General features: G+C 28.2%; 1 protein-coding gene across 6 annotated transcripts in view; it reads left to right on the forward strand.

Annotated features, from left to right (window-relative positions):
* The window catches only part of kis (chromodomain helicase DNA binding protein kismet), a 235,158-nt gene that overhangs the window by 166,043 nt on the left and 43,320 nt on the right, over positions 1 to 25,795 (forward strand). For all 6 annotated transcript variants that reach the window (XM_075358465.1, XM_075358467.1, XM_075358469.1 and 3 more), the window contains 2 exons: positions 7,663 to 8,803; positions 23,766 to 24,048. In XM_075358465.1, the coding sequence (XP_075214580.1) occupies positions 7,663 to 8,803; positions 23,766 to 24,048 (1,424 nt within the window). The remainder of the gene's footprint in view (positions 1 to 7,662; positions 8,804 to 23,765; positions 24,049 to 25,795) is intronic.

Raw genomic sequence — 25,795 nt, forward strand, 5'->3', positions numbered from 1 at the left:
ATTTTTTCCTTAATTATACTTTCAAATACATTTTTAATTTATTTTAAGGGGGCAGTCCAATTTAATCATTATTGCTCAGAGTTTATAAATTTTTTTTTTATTTTGTGTATGGGATGGAAGTTCCTTTATACTAGTTATGAAATTATTAGGATAGGTGCAGCCTACATTCTATGATCTAAAAGGTCTGTGCGGTTTCCACCATATTCAAAGCACAGCGCCTCCGTGTCCGGTTGTTCATTCACAGTAGCATATCAGGGATGATCATTTCAAATGCTGACTGAACATCTTGGAGCTGCTCGTTGTTCATGTATTTGCGTTTTTGGATTTCTTCTTTTACAAAACTCTAGAGTGCATTATCAGGTGTGGTGAGGTCAGGACTTTTGCTGGCCAAGGCTAAGGAGCTATTAACTCTTCTGCCCACATCCGATCCAGCAGTTCGCAAAAATTTCATTGAGATGTCTGCTGACATCTAAAGCAAAATACACTGGAGCACCGCACCGTCTTGCTGAAACATAATGATGCAATTATGTTTTTTCTCATTTGCTGTTAATTCTGGAAGCAACCTCTTCAGGTAACTGTGTTGATTAACTACGGACCAAAAAAAATAAGGACCAAGGAGATGTTCAGCTGTTACCCAACCCAAATCATAACATGAGGCGTATATTTGATATCCTCAAAGGTGAAGATTGTCTTTCGCCCAGATAAGAGAATTTTGGTTATGAGAGCGTTGATAATTAGCACAGTTGTCTTAAGAACATGACATTTCTTTTTATTATTTGCTCTCAGAAAGTGTTTCGAACAATAACTGACATGCATAAACACATCAGTCTAGGTCATTGTTATTCAACTCATTAATTGTGACCTTCCGCACACGGTTTCGCATTATTGATCTTAAATGCTTAACTCTGCAGAATGTTTGCATGTTGATTTCATCAGTAATCATTAAATCAATACCTCTACAGCAGCACACATTTCAGCTCGAGTGCTTGGCCTCCCACTGCGTGACATCAAGAACACTTCCCATTGCAAAAGCCTTCTCCCATATCAGTAATATTTGCCGTGATGGTGACCTTTACCCAAAACACACAAAGAAGTCATTCATAATGTTCTCCAATGTTTTACCAGTGTGTGGATGTTTATGGACCCACAAATAAGCTAACAAATGCTCTTTGACAGTAAGTGCACTTATATCTGCCATTGTTCTACACTCTGCTATGACTAAGGTCATCCCACCAGCGAACAAACACATGGATAATCCCCATTGTGGCTTATCCCCCCACCTTTTCCAGCACTAGTGAGAGCTATCAGCGGTGAGTATTGGCAGCAGGAGAGTCTGATTAAGCTGCATTTATTACAGTGAAAAGCGACTTTCCACCTATATAGTGTATCATATAACATGTAATGGTATTAACTCTAAAAAAAACAGCAAAACATTTTTATGAGTTTTTTGTGGTGGCAGTTTTTCTTTGGCCTACACGGCATACGAATGGTAAGTCTTAAAACTTAAAACTTTTTACAATTATATGTTTCTAATAGGTTTACTAATAAAGAAAGTTTAGAACATAGGATTCCTATACTTATTTTCTGTGGATCTTCAAGCATGCTCCAAACTGTAAAAGGTCACTTTTAAAGGCTTCATATCTCAAAAGGAATGGGTTCTAAAATTGTAATTATTTTCATTATAGTGAAGCCTTAGGGATGAAATTCCATTGTAAATATCCCAGCTCCCAATAATTAATTTTAGAAAGAGTTCATCATACATGTTAAACTGTTAGTATCTGTTTTTGTTTTTTTTTTTTTTTTTACTAGAGAACTGTAATTTTTTTGCACACTATATTTTCTACATTCAATTCCTCAGTTAGATCATACAGATTTCATATTATTGATTTGTCTAATTTATAGACAAAAAAAAATAATAAAAATAATTATGAAATATGTATTACTGCACATAGTGATAATACATATTTGATAATACCTGATACAAGATTCACTGAAATATTTTTAAAATACATAATATTAACAAATAGTTTTAGTGTATCGCAAGACAATGTTTAATTTTAATAAATTTTGTTTATTTTGAGTTAAATACTTAACCTACATAATTCCTCAAGACAGATAGATATCTTCTATTATAAAATATTTGATATTTGCTATTTATACGTACTCATACAGAGAATTCCTGTATTCATGTCCACAAATAGGTAGACCTACAATTAACCAAAACTATTTTCAACTAAAAATTGAATTTAATAAAACACTCACAACATAATATTGTTATTCATATTATATTACATTACTAACAACTCGGTCAGATAAATTTATTTGCTACCACTTATTTTACTCATTGCTTATTTTATATATAATTATCTCTTTTAAGAAAGTATTTTGTACTATTTAAATTCTTTTTTCTATTAAAGATTATTTAAAAAGCAGTTTAAACTTATAAGTTGCAAGTAGAATGTTGAATCTTTTCGTGCTTTGATATTGTGTAACTTCAAAACTACTTTAGTCTTCAAATTTTACTACAGGTTTAACCCTAATAGTTTGATAACAATATTATAATTTTAGGGCCCTACCTTTTGAGATATGAATACTCTAAAAGTAACCATTTTACTATGAATCTTTGTTTTCAAAAAAATAATGAGTTTCAGGTTTCAAACTGCATATTAAGAGAACTAAATAAATTTTAGCGTAAAAGTCTTAAGTCTGTGAGGGTCTTGCCATTCTTTTTAATAAAAATAGCTCATAATTAAAAATTTGAGTGAAACCATCTAACATTTTGTAAGTTTATTTTTTCATGCATTTGCATTAAAGATAGCTTAAAAATTGTAGTCATAAAAAGATGTAGAAGATTTTATAATCTTTTTCTTTTCTTTAACTTTTTTGACAGGGGTTAGCGTAGTTCTGTAATTAGTTAATTGTTAACTTTGCTTCACATGGATGATTTTTCTAGGCTTGTTGCTGGGATTAGTTATTGTCCCTATATACTTTTACTTTGTATTTAATCACATTAAACATGTAATTTTCATTTTATCTTAATCCATTCAGTTATTAACTTATATGGTAATGATAATGTTGACCATTACACCTAAATACGTGAACTATATTACAATCTTTGTTTACAAATTTATTACAATTTTGTTTTCTTCATTTGAAATTCAATAGATGGTGGAAGTATTATTATACACTTTCTGTAACAAAATTAGTAATGTTTTTTTGTATCCTATTTACAAACATAAAAATTTTATATTATTATTTTATATCTGCTCATTTATATTAAAGATGAAGACTTGATGATGATTATTTCCTTGAATTTCCTCAGCCATTAATCTTTTTGTAGGTATATTATTCTATCGGAATAATTCAGTAAATAACGCTTGATAACTTTTTCAGTCTGATGTTATGATTATATTAAGCACCTGCATTGAACAGCATTACTACATGGTAATACTTTTCATTTCTATTAAACATTTCATTTAGTGATTTTAAATTTTGTGATTATTTAGAGAATTTTATATTTATTTTGTGATTTTTTTTAATGGGTTTTTTCTTGTTTTTAATTAATTTATTTGTCGGGTTTTTTTTTCATTCTTTTGTCATCCCTTTTCTTTTTAGTTTCGATTTTCAAATGTTACATTGACGATTATAAATTGTCAATGTGACAGATAACTATTGGTATGACTTATTTTCTGTTAGTTTCAAGATATTAATGATAATACCTGTTAATAATGATTTCTATGTAATGATAGTTTCAAAATTGACTATTATTATTTATTACTAAACCACACAAATTTTATAAGAAGTATATAGGAATGGATTTTTTTTTAAGATTGTGATATTAAAAAGATCTAAAGAACAGTAGAAAAAATAGTTCTAGTTAGCTCTACAAGAAAATAATTTAAAGTTAGATTTTCATGAAACCAATGTTGTATATAAATTTTTTTTTGTAAGGATTACAAATTGGATAAGACAACAAAAGAAAAATGAGGTTAATTCTTAGATATTTATTGCAAACATTTTAAAGTGCTTTGAACCTGATAAAGAATTCATACTCTATGAATCTTAAACAAATGGTGTGAAGTGTATGTAGTTTAATCCTAGAAAAGAATAAATTTAGGCAAAATCTTCAATTTGTCTATGATCCCATTAGTAATCCTTCTGTTTGTGAATTACATTTGTTCTCATATTCAAAAGAGCTTTGAAGACAAATATTCCTTATAATGGTGATCAATGCATTTGTATATTCTGGTGTTTCCTTTAAAGTATTTTTTATTGTTTTATCAACTGGTATATTAGGATTCATGTTCGTGATGTAACTTTCCATTTCAATGTTATAATTAACTTAAATAGAATTTAAATTATTTATGACGTATAATGATTTTTTACACTATGTTTATATTCAAGATCCATATTTAATTATCAATTTTGGCTATAGAATATGCAGGTCTGTTATTAATGGTCTTACAGGATTATTTATTCTGTGTAACTTTTAAGTAATGTAATCCAGTAAGTTTTGGGGGTGACGAAACATAAGGATATAATCTTGAGTGATAACCAAATTTATTTTCATAATTAAATATTGGGTTTATATTTAGATATTAAAGCCTTTACGATTTTTAAATGTGTTTTTGTCAGGTCTTTTATTTCTTTAAAATAATTTTCTTCAGTGTAATTAGTCTTGTCTGATTTTAATAATATTAGATCATTGTCATTAAGTTTATTTTTTAGTTTGATAACCTCAAATTCTGTTCTCATTTGTGTATTAATTATATTGTTTTTTTTAATATTATGACTAATATTTCTTATTTGATTATTATTAAATTATATCCATGCTTTAAATATTATATTCGTATCAATCGTGATAAAATTATGTTTTAAATGTTTCTTTATTATAAAAAAATATATTAGTAAAGTTCTTTAAATTGTTATTTAATCCTGTTTCTTGTGTTTGTTAACTATTAAAAATTACGGTTATGAGAATTAGGTTTATTAAAATTTCTATGATATAAATTTTATATTATATTGTGATACTTATTTTTATAATTCCTCAATTGATCTATTTTTTTTATCAAAAGTTTTATTTAATTTTTCTGTATGTTTCTCCTTTTCAAAATCAATTAAATCTCTTATTTACATGTAAACTGTAAATCTCAACTACTTAAATATTTGTAAATGTAATGAATATAATGTACTATTAACAAAAACCATATCCTTATAAGCTGTTTAATTTTCTTGTTTTATTCTAAATTTTTTGCATAATTCTTTTGTCTTTTTAATAGGTAAATAATTATTAGGATTTTTATACTAATAATAGCATATTTTTAGGTATTATTTTCTATTCCAAACACGTCTTATTAAATTTAATTTTGTGCATTAAGTTTAAAAGCTTCAGATGCAATTTATAGAATTTGAATATATTTTTTGCTTGGTTAGCATTTGTAATAATTTTTTGAAAATTCATATAATTCATTAACATATTGACTACTGTGCTAATTAGAAAAAAGAAAAATAACATTTTAACCACCAAAACATAGTAACAGAAAAACAAACAAAAAAATCAGTTCGCAGGATTTCACATCATCAGTTGATACACAATTATGTAATTACATTAACAAATAACAAAAAAGAAATAAATACTTTAAGATTTAGAGAACATAAACATTACAACAGCCACAAAATTTGTAATAATCTACCGCAATTATAGGAATGTTGCCAACTGCTACAAACCTTAATGTATTTAATTAAAACATTGTCTTCAAATACTATCTGTTGGTTCATCATTCCATACTTTTGTTTAAATTCATAAATATAATATTTCATGTGAATTTTTTTTCGCATTTTTTATTTTAATTAGCACAGTGATCAATATGTTGATGAATTATTTGAATTTTCAAAAAAAAAATTATATATATATAAAAGTTAAGTCAAATTTAAACGGCTCCACTGAAGAATTTTTAATTACTGTCTGACAGTTTTCTGCAGAAAAAAATATGTTATACATTTTTCAAATTGTAAATATCACAAGAAGTGCTTATGTGAAGCTGGGAATTGTATAGTAGTAGGTTTATATATAAAATGGGTACAACATGGAAATCAAAATGTAATACCTTCATTGAGTGCTAGGTGTTCCATTTTATTTTCAAACATATATTCTGAAGTTAATGCAAGATAACAATTAAATACATAGAATCAAACATTACAACAGAAACTAATTATTTTTAAATTTAGAACAAAGTAAAACTATTTTAATTAGAGAGGGTGAATGCCATCCACTTTGCAAGAAATATTATAATTTCCGAGATTACTGTCATCAGAATCATTACTATCTTCTTATAAAGAAATGATTCCATAATATTGTCAATAATGTATTCTTATCGCATATATTCAGTTTCTGTTTCCTTAACTTTATCACAATACACGTTCCAATTTTTGTCAAAAAGTTTTTGAGTCCATCTCACCATACACTAGTCAAAATCATCTAATCCTGTTGCAGGCATTTCATAGGGTTTGTATTTTATTGGAGTAGTGAAAGAAATATTCTGCACCGGATTTTCAGCTAATTTTTCTAACGACCACTTCTTTTCTTTTCTTGCTATTTGGTCTTGGGATCACAACACCCCACATGCAGCTGCTGTTCTTTCTTCACATTTTTTAATATGAATCAGGTGTTTATATTCTTTTTATAACTTTGGAAATCGATCACCTTCTTATTTCATATACTCATACATGTTATTTATTATTTTCCGGGCCTGCCGTTTTAATTTTTTGTTTTTTACCGTAATCTTAAGTTCACTTATAATTATAAAACACTAAAAATACACAGCCAATTATAAAATGTGTTTACTTTTCTCAATCAAAACTTAAATAAAAAGAAACTGAATTTGCACAAATGCTCTTTCAGGATCAGCAAATCAGGAAAACTTTGGATTATACTCGTGCATTCAATAACGTAGGCTTATGGGTAATTCTTTATTTTTACATTGGCTTGGCTGTATTTGAAAACTATAAACACATAGCAAACAATATAGCTATATTGTGTCTTATATGGTAAGAAAGGTGACTCATTTTTTGAATTATAATACTTTGTTTGTCCATGTTTATTTTTACCATAAATGAAATCTGGTAAATTATAAACTATTTTTATATACGTCAAACAATTATAATGTTAATTTATCATTCATTTGCTGGCGTAATTGAAATATTTGTTGAAAATAGGCCTACATTTTTATATCATTTAAAAATATACCATAACATTTCTTTTTGTGGCAACATAAGTACTCATTTTAAAGTATAAACTGCAGAATTAGAAAATATTTGAAAGTAATCCATAATACCTACCAGTAACATAAAATAATAAGTTTTATTTACAAGAAAGCAATTTTCTTGTACATGTGAAAACTAAATGTTTTTAGTTTGGGTAACAGGCACCATACTAGCTGTCACAGTCCAGGCTCCTAGTTTCATTGCAGCAGCTATACTTAAAAAACTTTCTTTACAATAATTCTTTTACAGGTACGAATGAAGTAATAAAATAGTGACTAGTGAATGTCATTCACTAATGTGCTGAATGGTACGAGTATTTTTGCCAGCGTGGGTGATATGCATTAATGTAGAATTTTATAATGAATTTCATATTTATATTTATTCCTTTTTCTTTTACAGACATGGCCTGGGACGGACAGATTTCTTTATTTTGAATGATCCAGACCTTTCATTTAGAGAAATTGTGAGAAAAAATTTAATGACAGTGAAAAATGAAGGAGTTAAACTGGAAAAGACAGAAGATATTCTTCGCCTTGATCAAAATGAAATAGTTGTAAAATTAGAGAAAGGTGAAGGGACATTAAAAATCGAAAAAGTGGGTATAAAACAAGAGAATACATCGGTAACTGAAGATGATATTGAAATGACTGTTATTAAAACTGAAAAATTAGAAAAAGAAGAAACTGAGAATGAAGTGAAAGAATCAAATAAGACTGAAAATAACAAAAAAATGGATAAAGAAACTCAAGAATGTAATGGAGAAAATAACAGCATTATTAACGATAAAATTGAGACCGATGAAGTTGATGAAGAAAGGTATAAATCTGAAAGTACTTCAACAGAACGATTACAGGAGGAGGAATCAAATAATGATGATTTAACAAAAGTAATTAAAGATGAGAACAATCAAGAATCTTCTGATAAAACAACTGACTCTTCTGATAAAACAACTGTGGATAAAAGTAATGATAAGGGTACTGATTGTAGCCATTTAGACATTGAAAACAGAACTAAAATTAGTGATTGTAGTGGTAATAATAACAGTGATATTTCTGGGAGTGAAAGTTTGTCACAGTCTGTGATAAATTGTGAAAAAACTAAAGAAGCTACGGCTGAACAAACTAATGCAAATAATGAATTAACAGAACCTAGTGTAAATAAAAATGAATCTAACTATGAAAATGAAGTGAAATCAAATGACATTAAATCTGATAACAGTGTAGATGATAGTTGTAGTGTTAATTTAAAATGTGTTAAAAGTGAAGGTACGAGTGATAAAGTTGAAAACACTAATAAAGAAGATTGTAAGACTAAAGTTGAGCCAAAATCTTGTGAAGTAAGTACAATGGTTAGTGGTGCTGAAATTGTTAAAAGTGGTGCTAGTGGTAATGCTGAAGCAGTGGATAGATTCAAAGCAATGTTTCCAGAACTAGAAGTAATGCATAGACTGCCAGAAATTGATACAATTGTGTTGCAAGACAAACCTACTGTTGCGCAGTTGTTACAGCAAAGCTATCAAAACCCCATTAAGTGGCCTAAGGTAAGTGCTTTTTCTCCTAGAATAATTATGTTTAAGTTTGTTTTTACTTTGCAAATTGAAATTAAAAAAAAATTATTCAATGTCTGTGTGAATAGTTATGTTCTAATTTTTATTTATTTATTTAATTTTCGGTGTGTATTGTATGTAAGATACATTATCCTAATGTAAAAAAATTATCTTAGCTATTCTGTATATGGAAAATCTTAAAGAAGATCCTATTAAAAAGATGTTGATAATATTGAAAAATCAATTTTTTTTAGCGTATAAAATTGTGATATATGTAAATGAAAAACTGGTGTGTGTCTTTAATAATAAATCATGTAAAATGATTTAGTAGAAAATTGTTTCTATACATATATAAATGGAGAGTAAAATATAAATTTTTTCCTGCGAGAGATTAGAAAACCTTAACATAACTAATTACAAAGAAAAAAAAGGTTAGGAAAGGACTTCATCCCTATTACACATTTATTTAAAGGAAAACTATTTTGCCTTAAACAATATAAAGCTTTGTATAGTGCTAGGGCTCTCTTGTTACACAGTCTGTTAATCATGTTCATATTCCTTTTTTTGCCAGTTGGATGATGCCTGATAAAAATGTAATCTTCAGTCTAATAAATTCTAGATATTGTTGTTGCTCTATTTTAATATTCACTCATTCATATTTTATCTTTGAGTTTGCATTCTAAAATGAAAGGGAAGGTAGTTTTTAATGATATTCTTTTTCTCTCTTATGAAACTTTTTGTGTATGTACTTTGGGATTGCATGGTCTTTCTTTTTGGCAATAAAGTACATAAATAATAATCTGTACTTAGTTTTAATTTACACTTAATTACCTTCAGAAATGTAAAACACATAAAACCAAACTAATTTTTTTCCAAGACGTATTTATAAAAAATAAACGCAAACAAAATGTACTATTTCAGTTTGATTCATAGGAATGATATTGTTGGTTATCCAGGCCATTATTGAAACTACCATTGAGTGTTCATAATTGTATATTATCTAAGGCTTTGCATTAAATATTTTTAGTATTTAGAATTATGCCTTCACCATGATCAACAAGCCTGATTCAGTAAACATTTTTCTCATTTTAACATGAGACTTACCCTGAAGTTTTATACTTCATATAAGTAAATTATTTTTATTAAAATGCCCAATTTCTTTGCACTGACAGCAGCAGAGCTTCTATCGCCCGTTAAGTACTCTTTCAATTTTTTATGAAGTGTAATTTTTTTAAACTTATTTTATATTCTTCTGTAATAAAGAATTCTGATTATGGATTGTTCTGGACTAGAAAGAATTCTCTTTCATGCTGTATAATGACAATTGTGTGTGTGTGCATGATATATATACACACAATGGAATTCGTTTAACTCAAATATTTAAGGAAATAAAAAAAAGCTTTGACTTATGGAAAATCCAAGTTACAAAATTATTACCCACTGTAAATACACTTGTGTAAAATGTACAGCACTATTTAAAAGAATACTGCACTTTTTCCGTGTACAGTCTTATTATATCACAGCAATATTATTACATAACATGATTCACCATTATAAATACAGTAAACAGTACGTGCTACTGGTTAGTTCGTATATATAGTATGTATGTAGTTAGTAAGTTAAATTTACTTACCTGAAGAGTATTCATTACCACAGAAGACGTTAAACAAAATGTAGGCTAATGAATACCCATGAAAATACTGTACATTAATCACATTTTTTCTCACTGATCATTTATTGCAAAAAAAATCAACTCATTAATTAATGAAAAATACAAAAGGCCTATAACTTAATATGAATAGTGAAACATATCGTATATAAAACACGGTTCAGTTTTAAATTCAAGAATTTTGTTTTTAAAAGTTATTCAGATAAAATAAGAACAATATTAAAATTATAAAAACATAAATAAAAAGTGAAGAATAACTGTAAAAAAAAAGAAAGAAAAAAAAGAATTTAATTAAAATCTAAAAAAATTGTTGATAGTTGTCTTGACATTTATTCTGATGCAGTGTAGTCAACCAATTTTCTATATCTGCCACTGCGGAAAAAACCGATTCTGGTACTTCATCTTTTGACTCAATGAATCATCAAACAGAATCAACGTTATCTAACTACTATTAAAGTTGGGGACAATACACAGGGTAGTTCATCATTGTCATTATCCGAATCAGTCACCATGATGTTATTCTCATTTGCCTTTGTGTTAAACATATTAATTACAATATCTTCGTCAGTAGGGTATTCAGCTACTACCAAATCTTTATCTATAGAAACGTAATCCCAAAAAATGTCACTGGGTACTTGCAAAACATCAGTAACTGACTGCTATTCATTATCAATCATCATCATCATCACTATTATTGTTGCTAGAAGAAAGGTTTTTACTGCTAGATTTTTCACATTCCTACAAAAAACGGGTTGTTGTGGGTTTATAAATCCATCTTTTTTAAAACAGTTAAAATTTGTTAGCTCAGTCACATGATTCCAAGATTTTTTAACTACCCATATGCAATAAAGAAGATTAATTTCTGGTTATAATTCTTTTCCTGTATATTAGCTCAAAATTTTGTATAATGCCTTGATCCATTGGTTGGAGTTTAGAGGTAACATTTGGTGGAAAGGAAACTCATTTTATCGATAAAAATTCCTGAGGAAACTTTTGGATGAGCCAGTTAGTTGGCAATAAATAAAACAATTTTGTTATTTTTTTGAATGATAATAATGATCCAATTTGAATAACCATTTTTTTTTTTTAAGATTTTACTAATAACCCACACTTCTATTGGCTTCATACTGAATAGGCAAAGAGTGGATTTTTCGATTTACCAATTAAGAGAGGTTTCAACTTTTCTACCCTCAACATGTTCACACCTAAAAGAGCTGTGACGTGGTCTTTACTTCATTTCCTACCATGGCATTTTCACCTTTAAAAGTTGAAGTTTATCAGGTAAACATTTGTAAAACGGTCCAGTTCTGTCAGCGTTGAAAATACCCGATTCTTTGTATGTGCTCATAACTTTTTTAGTGTACTGTCTATGCATGTATTACAGACTTCTTCGTTTACACTGGCACTTTCACCACAAACATTTAAAAAAATTATTCCATGTCCTACACTTATTAACCTAAACAATTAAACCAACCCTTACTAGCTTTGAAATCCATACGATTGAACTGTCTTGCAAAGTACTCAGTCTTTTTCATGTAAATTTGGTACACTGATGTAAATTTTGATGAATGTTTTTAAACTCTAAAACAGAATAAGAACACCCTTGTTTACAGTAGCAAACAAACCCAGACAGACATTCGAAAACTATGCATACGAGCTGAGACGGTTATAAAGACACATTGACCAACACTTCTTATGACAAACGAGTTCCAATGAATACTGATGCCTGTGTATTCACTTCTGTCTTTACTGTATGTTGAGTTTTCCTTTTTTGTTATCGCATATTATAGGAAGTATAACTTGTTTCATATTTCTGAACTGAAAATAAGTCAGACCTAATGTTAAAACTTGGGGTTTTTTAATTTTTTGTAATAAACTAATAAAATTATTAACTTGGACTTATAGGATTTTTGTTCAAGTTAAAGGAATTATATTTCTATATAATGTGATACAGTACAGCCGGGAATTAGAATAAATTTAGAGTTATAGGAATTCAAGTTAACAGGAATTTGATTGTGTATATATATAATATAGTATCATGTAATTGTATAAGGTTTATTTTGTTAATAATATAATTATTATTAAATTTGATTTACCATTACATTGATAAATGTGATGGAATTTGAGGTAAAATTTTAAATTTAGAAATAAATTGTTAACCTGATGATGATTACGTTAGGTTAGTTAGGTTTTTTATTAATGAATAAAAAAAAATAATCATAATTTCTAATTATGATGCAAGTATTCCAAGTTTAATGAATAAAAAAAGTGTGTGTTAAACTTTCTGAAAATTCAAATAATAAATCAACATACTGACCACTGTGCCAATTAAACTAAAAAAACAACTTAATTACCAAACACAGTAAGAGAAAAACTTAAAAAAAGACTAATACCAATAATCAACTTTTGCGACATCCCCACATCCCCTTAGTCAGTACATAATTCTACAATTATATCAACAAATAAAAGAAAAGAAATAAAAATAAAAACTGCAAAATTTAAAACTTCACACAACTATGTTTATAAATGCTAGCTGCTACAACCCACTATGTCTTTAATTAAAACATCATCTTCAAAATGGTCTGTTGGTTAATCATTTCATAGTTTTATTTAAATTTATAAATATAATATTTTTCAAGTAAGTATACTCATTTTTTATTGTTACAAATTTCTAAATTATTTTTATAATCAGTAATACTAGGCTTACATTACAACAAATGGCTGGTCATATTAGACATATGACCATTTCTGTTTCTGTAAGCATTATATGTTCCATAAAAAAAATTTAAAAGATCTGTTAGTTTTACCAATATAAATTTTATTACATTTAATCACAAAGTTTGTTAGAACTTCGCCGGTAAAATTCCGCAGAACTGGATGGCATGGTGAAGTCATGACCTAACCTAAAATTCAAATGAAAATGGGGAAAAAAATGAAAATATAAGAATTCATTGTTATTTCAGTTCAGTTAGATTTGTAATAAAGAACATTTACAAAAAGTACCTCAAATTTTGTTAGACAAAGTTTTTTCTTCCATTTGATGAAATGCAGGACTCGAATATGTTACTACTTTTTCCTCAAAAAGGTGGGTTTACAAATCGCTTCACTAGTTAGCAGTACTTGATAGTACTAGGTAGCGTACAAAAACTTGATAATGTACTTGAAATAATAAAACTTAGAAGAAAATATACTGCAGCATGTTTTAATAATAAATGCTCTTGTGTAAATGAAAGTACTGAAGATTGAAACAATTTTTTTATTTCCATCACTTCATCAAAAAAATAAAAGTATTAGTTTACAAGAGATTATACCTGCTAATAAAACACAAAAAACATGAACAGTAGGAAAGTATTGCAAATGTGACAACAAAGATTTGTTAAATAAAACAGAAATAAATTCGATTGGTAAAATTTTAGTCTACAATTAGAACTATTTGAACTAATTTGGACTAACTGGTAATTGAAATTACCAGTCTGATTTCATTTATATTTAATCCATATCACATTTATAGAAGTAATACAATTCTTATGATTATTTGTTGTTTTATAAATGAATTCGGGTCAGTAAGAGTTAATAAATTTTCCTATTTTTTGCTTGTATGGAACGTTTAAACATATATTTAAGTGTATTTTTTTTTTAAACAAAATTCTAAATTAATATCTGATTTTGATAATAGAAATGTAGTGTCTTAACCTTTTTTGATAACTAACATTTTATTAAAAACAGTTTTATTTATATTACAGAAATTTTTGTTTTTGAATGGAAGAAATGATATATGTGACTCTTACCGTACGGTTTACAATTTCATTGTAATTTTTATTTTTATTTTATGTATTCCCCTTAAATTCTCACCATCGTGTTTATTATTATTCCTTAGATATTTTATAACATTGTTATTTGTTTTGTAAGCTTTTTTAAATTTACTTTTATCATTAATATTACTAATTTTTTCTACTATTTTATTTGTTTAATTGTATTCTAAGAACAAACTATTAATGATCGATCGCTGGTGTTATTTTTTTGTTGCAATTCTGTGAAACTATCATGTACTTTACTCAATGCTTTTTATATGCCTTTTCTATAATTTCACTATCATCATTAAATACCGTTATTTGTTTTATTACATCTGTTTCTTTCTTGAGTTTGTTTTCATTGTTCCTAAAATTGTATAACTCTAAAATCAGGTTTTTATATGTACCAATTTTTTGTGACCAAATGTGATTAGAATTTATATGTATTTTATACTATTGTGGATTTTCTATAAAGTGAGGTTTCTATAATATTTCGCATGTAAATTTTAAATTATCATTATAATTATTAAGTTCATTTAAAATTATCAAATGTTCATTATTTATAACTGGATTATATGTGGCCAAAATATCACCTACATTTCTTATCCATAATAGCAATTGGTGTGTTCTCAATATAACATGAAGTACAATACTTTGAAAATATTGTATAAAAAGCTCCAACATTATTGCAGAAATAGGTGAACCCATGGGAAAACTGTTTATTTGTGAATAACATTTGTTCTTGCATTCAAAATAATTTTGGATACAAATATTCCTTACAGTGGTGATGGAGTTTCCTTTAAATTTCTTTTTATTGTTTCATCAACTGGTGTATTAAGGTACCATATTTGTGATATCGTAACTTAACCATTTTAGTGTTAAGAGTTTCTTTAATAGAATTTAACTTATTTATGACCTTGTAACCATTTTAAACACAATGTTCATATTCAACATTCAGTTTTATTCTAAGAATTTTAGCCATTATTTTAGAATATAAAATATTTATGTGCTGTTTTAAAATTTATTCACGGTCTTCTAGGAATATTTTATGTAACTGTAATCCAGTAAGTTTTGGAGGTGATTGTACATATGGATACTATCTTGAGTGATAACCTAATTTATTATCATAATTAAATAATAGTTTTTATTTAGATATTAAATCCTTAACGTTATTAAATATTTGTTTGTTGGGTCTTTTATCACTTTAAAATCATTTTCTTCAATGTAATTATCCGAAGTTCTTTGTACTTATTTTTATACATAACAATTAATTATTAGTCTTATCCGATTTTAATAATATTAAATCATTATCAGTAAGCTTATTTTTTAGTTTGATAACCTCAAATTTTGTTATAATTTGCTTATTAATTAATTATGTTTTTTTGTGTATTATGGCTAATTAACATTTTGTATTTAATTCCTTTTCAAAAAATCCAATCTTTCAATATTATATTTGCATCAAATGTGATATTTTTAATTATATTATATTATACATGTTAAATTCATTTAAATTAAATAAAAAAAAGAAAAGATACACAGTAGGTATGAAATGTTCTCGAACTAGTGCCATTTCGAAGTAGTGCCATTTCTTGGATGGCATGTACGATGTCTGATGAGTGTGTATACAAAATTTCATCACATTTTGTCACTCTAGTCTCAAGTTATATTCAGCCATGTATGTTGGCTGAACCACACGTGACCTTGTGCGAGCTCACAACATGGAACAGAGAAGTGCGAAAAATTTTGTGATCGACTTCAAAAGTCTTTTATTGAAACTTATTCTATAATACAGCAAACATTCGGTGATGAACCCGCATCTCGTACGACAACATACACGTGGTGGAAGCAGTTTAATGACTGTAGAGAGTCGTTGAATTATGACGAATGAAGCGGGAAACAGTCAACAGCTGATCATGTCGAAAACATTGCGAAAATGCCCACACTCCTGCTTAAACAACCTCATCTTACTCTTTGGGTCGTAGCAGAAGAGCTAAACATCAGTAAAGACACGGTACATATAATTCTAACAGAAAAAATGTACTGTCAAAAGGTTTGCCCTCATTTCGTTCGACAACTCTTGACCAAAGAACAAAAACAGTTGCGTCTTTCTTGCGCTCAAGACTTCGTTGAAACTGCTGATAGCGACCCAAATTTTTTACAAATAATTGTAATTGGGGATGAAAGCTGGTGATTTATGTATGATCCGCAAACAAAGTGTCAATCTGCTGCTTGATTGAGTACTAGAGCACAAAGACCAGTTAAAGTCGGGCAGTAAAAATCCATAGTGAAAACTATGGATTGTATTCTTAGACTCACAAGGGCCTGACTCATCATGAATTTGTCCCAACTGGTCAGACCATGAATTCTAAATTCTATTTGGAAGTAGTGAAACTCCTGATGCGTCACATTCATTGAATCTGGTTCAAGTACCGGGACCTGGGCAGTTAGACTTCCTTGCACAAAAATGCCCCAGCACACATGGTAAGAGTTTTAACACATTTCTACACTGCAAATCAAATCACCATTTTATTCCACCCTACTTGGCTCCAGCAGATTATTTTCTGTTCCTGAAACTGAAGTTGTAGATGAAAGGTCGCTTTTTTGTTGACATTCTGGCCATCCAGAGGGCTTGCACTGAGCAGTTGAAGGCAATTCCACAAAGTGATTTCTCCAAAACATTTGACGAGCTTTACCAACACTGCAACGAGTGTATAACTAGAAGAGACGGGTTCAGTGTAGAGGGCTGATGTGAGTAAATTCGTTTATCTTTAAATCTGTATTTTTAATTAATTTAGTTCTGGAAATTTTCAGACATACTGTGTAGATTAATAAAAGAAAAGATGACTAGCATCTGGTGGTTTTAAGCAGATAGTCATGCTCCCGGGATTGTGGTAATTAGTGATGAAATTATGTTTTTTAAATTATCTTTTGTATAATAACAGAGATAATTATCTGTATCAACTGAAGACTTTCATGCTGGAGTAGTTGTCCTGATGGGTGCCAGTTGAAATCCATCAGGAACAATGAGTTGTGAAGGTAGATTATCCTTAAATTTCTTCGGATATCCTTGTTCTTCCTGTCCCTGATGACCACAGCTGTCTGACTGAGAGAGTCAGTGAGTGACTTGTACCTGGCAACCGCTGATCTTATATACTCTTGGGATCCTGACATCAGATAGAATGTTTGTTCTCAAAACAAATAATTTAATAATACATTTATAACATCGATCCTTTCAGAACAAATGTAAATGTGAATATTTTATAATAACTCTGTTGCACCATACTTTTACATTAAATTCTTTATTAACCTATTAATCTTAGCTATTTCCAGAGTGAGCTGTGCCTACAGCCTGAGTTTTCTCTATTTTTTCCTCTAATAATACTTTACTTTCTTTTTTTTAAACATGCAACTAATTTCTACTGTTTTTCTTTAATTTAGTGAGGGTCTGCATGTTATTAAATAATTGTACCAAAGGTCACAAATATCCCAATGGTGGGTGGAATCCCTAATTAATAAATAAATGTAGTACTAAGTTTTTTGTTTTTTTTTTTTTTTTTACTTCGAAGTAATAACATTGTCTACTAGATATTTATAATATTTATTAGTCTCATAGATGATAAAGTCCATCAGAGTCTTATCCAAAATTTGGGCCTTTTTTAAGACACTTTTGGGGTTCAGTAGATTGCAGTCAAAAGGGAAGGTGCACAACTAGATCTTACAACAGTCCGAAATCCAAAATTTCAATATTCTACGGCTAATCGTTTTTGAGTTATACGACATTCATACATATGTATGTATGTACAGATGTCACATCAAAATCGATTCAGGGATGGTCAGTATGGATATTTCTGTTGTAATCTGAAAACCCAAATTTTTCACTATCACAATACTTCCTTTATGTCATACAAGGAAGTTAAAATGAGAAAAATAAGTTAATATATCAAGTTCCTTTGTTAAGCATAAAACATAAAAATAAAGTTATTTGATATCTTTGTAAAATAGATAATAAAATAAAAAAAATTAAACGTGATTTTATGGTTAGCTTAAGCATAAAGTATGAATAATTAACTTATTTAAAATCTTGGAAGTTATAACAAGTATTTCTTGTTATTTGATACTTAATATTTATAAATTAAATGGTAAAGGTTCAATAAATTTTTTTTAAGATTAATTTCTCTTTTTTTTTTAAATTTTGATTGAATCATGAAGGGTGACAGGCAGCTACTTTGTATCATCTGTGTGTTTTATTTTTAACTGGACTAGAATAAACATGCAGTCCAGTTATCTAATTTAAAAGTATAAAAACAAATTATTATATATTCATATATTATTATATATTATATTATATATATATATATATTATATTATATATTATTATATTATTATTCATATATCTATCAAATTAAATAATAAAATTGTTGTTTTATATGTGCTAGTATTAGAAAATAGGAAAAAATAACAGATTATGAAAGAAATAATGATTCAACCAGATAAATTTAACCAACCATTTCAATTTTCATTTATTTAATAAATATTTATTCAACTAAATATTACATTCATTTGTAATCCACTGAGTTTACGTACCTGTTATGATGCAATAGTAAAATTACAAACTAAAAAAAATTAAAAACTTAATAAATATATTATTTCATAGGAATAATTTTTATTAGACAGCAGTTTCATATTATTTGACAGAATATTAAACAGAATAATTGCCACAATAAAATTAGTTTTTCCACTAATAGTTTTAGTAATTTTTGACATCAGTATATTCTGTTTCTGGTTATATTATAGAACTTTCATATATGCCTTGAGATAATGTAATGGTTTTCTATATGTAAACTTAATAACTGAACTAGTGAATAATCATCCAATGCAAATTTATTTTTTAATATTTATGTATAGACAAAAAGATTAAACAAAAGATCCTATTCATACCAGAATTTTTTTTTTTGTAAGACAAAGTAACTAACTGTTACTTAATATTAAAGAAAACAACATTGCAGTGTAAGAAATTTGCTGAACTTTAAAATCTTCTTTTTTTAAAAAAAATGCCATTTTTGACCTGAATTTGAATCCAGGACCTCTGGATGAAAGGCCAAGGCACCTTGATGAGGAGGTTATTTTCAAAATAAAACACTAACTTGTTTAACATGCACTTTAATACCCTACTTTAAACCACAAAATATGATTAGTACACACAATACTGTAGGCTTACATTGTTAAATTTTATAACCTATCTTGAAAAAAATTGGGTATAAGTTGTTTGTTTTTTATTTTTATACCCAGAAATCTTCAAAACATTTTTTTAAATATTTAATGATTTTATGAACTGATCTCTGATGTAATTTTTTCACAAAATTTCATAAGCAATGTACTGAGCTACACGGATTGAAATGACTGTTTTCTGTCATCGTGTCATCTTCATTTTCGACTTCTTTGATTTACATGTGTTTAACTTCATTAGTTATTTCTTCATCTGCTGAAGTTTCGGTTACTGACTACTAACATCATCAGCATGCACACATAATCATCCATATTATATCCATTAAACACATTTTTCGAATCAGTGATCAAAATTCATTCAGAGAATGGTAGTTTGTCTTCTGGCTTGTAATCTTCTTTGGTTGTAACTACAGCAAGATTGGATTTTTTGATTGCATCCAAAACATTTGGATTAATTTTTTTTTCTTCTAAGCAGAATTGTAATACTAGTAAACAACTGATGTGAACTTTAAAAGAGTGGGTAACACCTTGATCCATCAATTATAGCTTTGTAGTAGTGTTTAGTGGGAAAAAATAAAATTTTTATGTTAGTGTACTGGGTGTGCTCGATAGCTATCAATTAGCAGAAAAAATTCTTCTCTTCTTTTTTCTCAGTTCCACAGTCGTAATTACAAATTTCAGCCTCAGAAATTGTAGAATTCATCCACATCTTTATATTGGCTAAGTATATAATCAGAAGCTTTTTGAGGTTCTTAAAACAACACAGGGGTTTCTTGCTTTTCCAATGACCAACAGTTTTCTTTTTTCAATTCCAGTCATATTCAAACACAGTAAGCTTTATTTTTGAATGCATTCCGCAGACACATTTTTCTCCTTCAAATGTTTTGTTGAAGTTAATTTACAAAAAGCCATTTCATCAGCATTAAATATATCTTCCTACTCATAACGCCATTTTATTATTGGCTATTTTTCACCCAGCGAATTGCTAATGTCTTTTTTTAAATAAGTTCAGCTGACAATTGCTCCAAATTTGTATTCTAGCCAGTCAACAAACTTTCCTGCTTGAATTTTCAAAATGGGTCTATTTATGGAAACCTTTTCACTTCTCTTCACTTTGAACCATGTAATAAGAGCTTTGTCCAAATCATTTTTTTTTTCCCTGTATTATCTTCTTTACCCAAGACTGATTTTTTTTTAAAGCTACCTTTAACTTATTGCAGTTCTTCCAAATCGTTGATATAGTGGAAATAGAAATCCATTAAGATTTACACATATCAGAATTAGATTGCCTGTTTTCTAATTACTCAATAATTTTTAATTTGTCACATACAGAATGAATTTTTCTTTTAATGCCCAACATTACTTTTGTGCTGTAAAGATTTATCAAAAACCACCACCACAAGCTTGCAGAGAATGCACTGACTTCAGCCCGAGTTAAATACACGAATATATACTTTAAGCAGTAACAAACCCATTTAAGAATAGACTATTGTAAAATTACTCATCCTTCCCCATTGCCATACTACCTGTATAAACTTCAAAATAGTGAAGGAATTGAATTTCCCAGAATCCAGAAATAACCAGTACAAAACTTTCTACTGCATCGGGGTTGTCTCTTATTACCCACTAACTTATTGTGAAGAGGTTGCTGCCTCCCTAGTCTAATTGAATGTCATTGTAACATTCAATAAATATTACATACAGTAATAATGGGTGTAACATTTAATTTTTGTACTTGTATTTTAAAATCGTTCCTTTGCTTTTATAATCGACTTCTAACTTTGTTATTAGCTCATTAAATCAAACTTTACTTTATATTAATAATATAGGAAATAACCATTTTTTTTTTCATTTGTTCTTGTTATAAGCAACTTCTACTGTACAGAGTGTTTATGAAAACAGTTTCAAGAATTCAGGTATTGGGCCCTACACTGAAATAAAGAAAAACTTTCCGTCAGCATATGTTCAGAAACACTTAGTTTACCAGCTATCTGCCACTTTAAGTGAGCCATAGATTAAAAAACCAGTTATCATTTCCTCCCAAATAAAATTAAATAATTCCACATGATCTCTATTGGAATAATTTTGTTAATGTTATAATCATGTACGAGGCATATTCATAAAGTATTCATGCAGTATTCATAAAGGGCAGTTTGGTCATTAAAAAAAATTAACTCATGAGAAAAGATTTTTGCATACAGTTTTAGTGTAGTACTACATACTTCACTTTTCTGCATAATCACTATTCAGTTCTAAGTACTTTTCATAATGCTGCACCAGTTTCTTTAATCCCTCTTGATTGATATGAATATGCCTAATAATAAATGATTATAATTTAATAATATTGAAAATATTGCAATAAAATAAAATATTATTGAAATCATGAAAATATTATAATAATAAATAACATTAATATTAAAAAATAGTTTGCATTAAAACAGTTGTAATTAACAAGTCATTGTTATAAATGTAAATAAAAATTAATACCTAGTTTGTCTTTTGCTGCCGGCCTATGTGGCACAAGTGGTAGCATCTTGGCCTTTCATCCAGAGGTCCTGGGTTCAAATCTCGATCAGGCATGGCATTTTCACACACTACAAAAATTTTCATTCGTCTCATCCCCAAATATCCTTAATTAATTTGGCTTTTTTTCCTGAAACGCTCAGTGATGAAGGATATTTCTTGATGACTGAGACTTTTACTCGGAAGGGTTGCCACTAAACACGGGCAACAAAATGTATTCATGCTGGATAGGGATCCTGCTCATTACAGATTACAAGTTAGAGATCATCTAAATGAAGCATATCCAAACAGATGGATTGGTCGAGAAGGCCCAGTAGCAAGGCCTGCAAGGTCTCCTCTTCAGTCCTCTTCAATTTTTCTTATGGCACCATTTAAAGACACTTGTGTATAACTCCCATGAATACCATAGAAGAAATGTGCACAAGAATTCTAAATGCTATTGATAGGATTCATCAGACACCTGTTATCTTTGAAAGAACCACCATTTTGAACAACTAATTGTAGTATCTTTTATTGTTTTATTTTCTGAATAATTTAGTGTTGTTAAATAAATTTTAATTGAAAAAGAAACAGTTTGTGTTTAATAACAAGTGTCATTTTCATTAAATGACAAACGTGTAATGCAAATTATATTTCAGTTACTATTTATTATTATAATATTTTCATGATTTGAGTATTTTATTTTATTGTAATATTTTTAATATTATTAAATTATTATAATTTATTACATAATAACATTAATAAAATTATTCCAGTTGAGATTGTTTCAAGTTATTTCATTTTATTTGGGAGAAAATGAAAACTGGTTTATTAATCTAGTAACTCACTTAAAGAATATTTGCCATAATCTTTTTATTTGATTTATTTGAGAATGGATTTGAATAAATAAGGTGTCATTTTGTCACAAAACATTTAACATTTTTTATAACATTTTAATAAACCAATAGTTGCAAAGATATTAACAATTAAACAGTTTACATGGCCACCATTTTTAAATGGATTGAGAGATCAGATTCATTATTTTTATGTGTATATGTAAACCTCTAGCTACGCTAGTAGTATACAAAATTTTAGTATGATGCCATTAACGATTCATGAGAAATAACTTTTTTTTTGTTAAAAATACTAAATGGCAGACAGCTGATGAACTAAGCGTTTCCGAACATATGTTGAGATAAAGTTTTCTTCTTCATTTTGATGTGGGGCACCATCCCCTTAATTCTTTAAACAGTTCTTATATTCACCCCTGTTTAAATGTAGAAAACACCTTATATAATTTTATATTTTTTTCCAGACACTTTAGAATTTTATAACCTTATAGAAGGTTTTAATAATAATTACGTGATTTATTTTCTTTATGTATCTGGTTGCTGACTGCTGTTCAAGATTAAAGATATTTTTCTTAACCTGTTTAGAATTCATGTGAGGAATGGGAAATAAGGTTTTCTATTATTATTTGTTGAATCCACTTTTCATACACAAAATTCTTGATGTTCGTCTTATGTCAATCCTTTTATTTGTTTTTAGAATGTTATAAAGCATGCACATAAATTTACAGTAATTTTTTTATATAGTTATAATCCTTAATTCTTCACAGAGTTCTCCTTTAAGCAAACATATAAAAACTTTACATTAATTGAACGGTATCTGAATTAAATTTATAGTAAACTGTTGACCTTTTTTATCATACCTGCTGAATAACTGATGGGTGGCATACTTATAATTTTTCATTTTATTTCTTTATCAGGATCATGCATTGCAAGTACGTCTACAGCATATTGTTCATTGCATTGAACGTGGTGAATGGCCAGTCAGCCGAAATTTTTCTGCATACACTGGAACAGCTACTAGTACCAGTTCTGAACACGATACACCAGATGCTACACCACCACGGTCGCTTTCTGAAAGTTCAGAAGTTATTACCATAACAACTGATCACTCAGCAGTACGGCAACAAACACCACTTGCTGCAACAGCAGCGGCTAATAAAAGGAAACGACATATTGCAATTGATGTTGAAACTGAAAGAGGTAATTTAATAAAATATATTACTTTTTTGTTAAGCTACAAATAACAATATTTTACTAAAACAAGCAAGATCTCTCTGTATTCATCTGTCTGCCTATCCATTTGTAATTTAAACAATCTCTGAACATATTAAGTACCAAGTTATAAAATCTGATATGCTTCACCTTCATTACATGCAGAATTTGATTGTTGTTGTGATCCAACAGAATAGTACTTAGCTAAATTGTTATCATTTTTTTAATTCATTTTTTAAATTGGTTTGACCATGAGAATTATCAGATTTTGCACATATAGTAATGTTATTACAGATGATGAAGTACCTTTTATAATTAAATGTGAATCCATGGACGTGTAAAGCTTCTTGGTAATTCATACCTCTCTTGTTATTTTGGTGCATTTATAAGTAGGGTTTCAGAATTATACACATGTTTGTTATGTGCCTTATATGCTATTTCTACCATATATGTTTGTTTATTTAGTAATTTATGAATGATCGTTGCTATAAAATTTCAAACATTGTATTTAAAAGGAAACTCAATAAACATTCAATATAAGAAATAGTATTGAATTAGCCAAAAGATTAAAACATAAAAATATAATTTAATGATGTTTTGATTTCTTACAATTTTAATGGTGTGGTGCCAAGTCTGTCATATCAACAATTCCAATACAAAATACTGCAAACATATCACATATATTTCTATGTAAAATTAATATAAACAAATCAGTAAGTAATGAAATATTATCATTATTAAAACTGCCCAAATCCATATTAACAGCCATAGTTACTTTATATAAGTAGGGTAACAGTAGGGATTCAGCTTTTGTTGTATACTCATGTCACCTTTACAATCTGCAGAAGACATAATTGTTAGCCAATATTAAAATACCCTTAAATAAGATTATGGATTAGGAATTTGATGAGATTTTGTTAATGTAGAATGTGATACTAAACACATATAACAATGGTCAGAATGGATATTTCCATTGAAATCTGGAAACTGAAATTTTTCACGATTACAATACTTCCTTCATACAAGGAAGTAAAAATTGATGTACCTATGTTACTAAACACTAGTACGATTATTAGAACCATAAAATAATAAATTTGGTTTAATAAAATATATGTTATGCCTAAAAGTGGTTTTAATATGTAGAATATTAATAATAAATTAAATATGTTTAAACAAAATAAGAAAATAAAATTTAAAAAATTAAAAGAGATAGAATATTTTTTATGCATCATTTAATTACAAGCACATATAAGTATTTTTTTTTTAAATATTTAATTATAAAATTAGTTTTAGAACTAACAATAAAAATTAGATAAAATAATTAAAAGCAAATTAATTATAATATTTATGACAAGACGAGAGTTTAAAAAAACTGTATGTTTCAAAATGAATATCAGGGTTTTAAAGCTGTGTAGTATTTCTCAAGTTTCACATACATTGATTAATTTTACATGAAATGAAGGAGCAACTCAAACAGGAGAGACTGTTCAATGTGAGAGTACCATTCATCACATGGCCCACATCCGGCCGATAGGAAAGTTCATACCATACTTTAATCAGCAAGTCTGGAGTAATTGATATGACAGCTTCTTCAATCCTATCTCAAGTTGGATAGGTCAGTTGCTAATGGTGGCACATACACTAGATAGTTCATAAACCCCCAAAGAAAAAAATCGCACAGGGTCAGATCAGATCAGGTGAATGTGGAGAACATGGCAAAAAAACCCTGTCATCT

This window comes from Lycorma delicatula, chromosome 2, assembly GCF_047948215.1.
Source record: "Lycorma delicatula isolate Av1 chromosome 2, ASM4794821v1, whole genome shotgun sequence".
Lineage (NCBI taxonomy): Eukaryota > Metazoa > Arthropoda > Insecta > Hemiptera > Fulgoridae > Lycorma > Lycorma delicatula.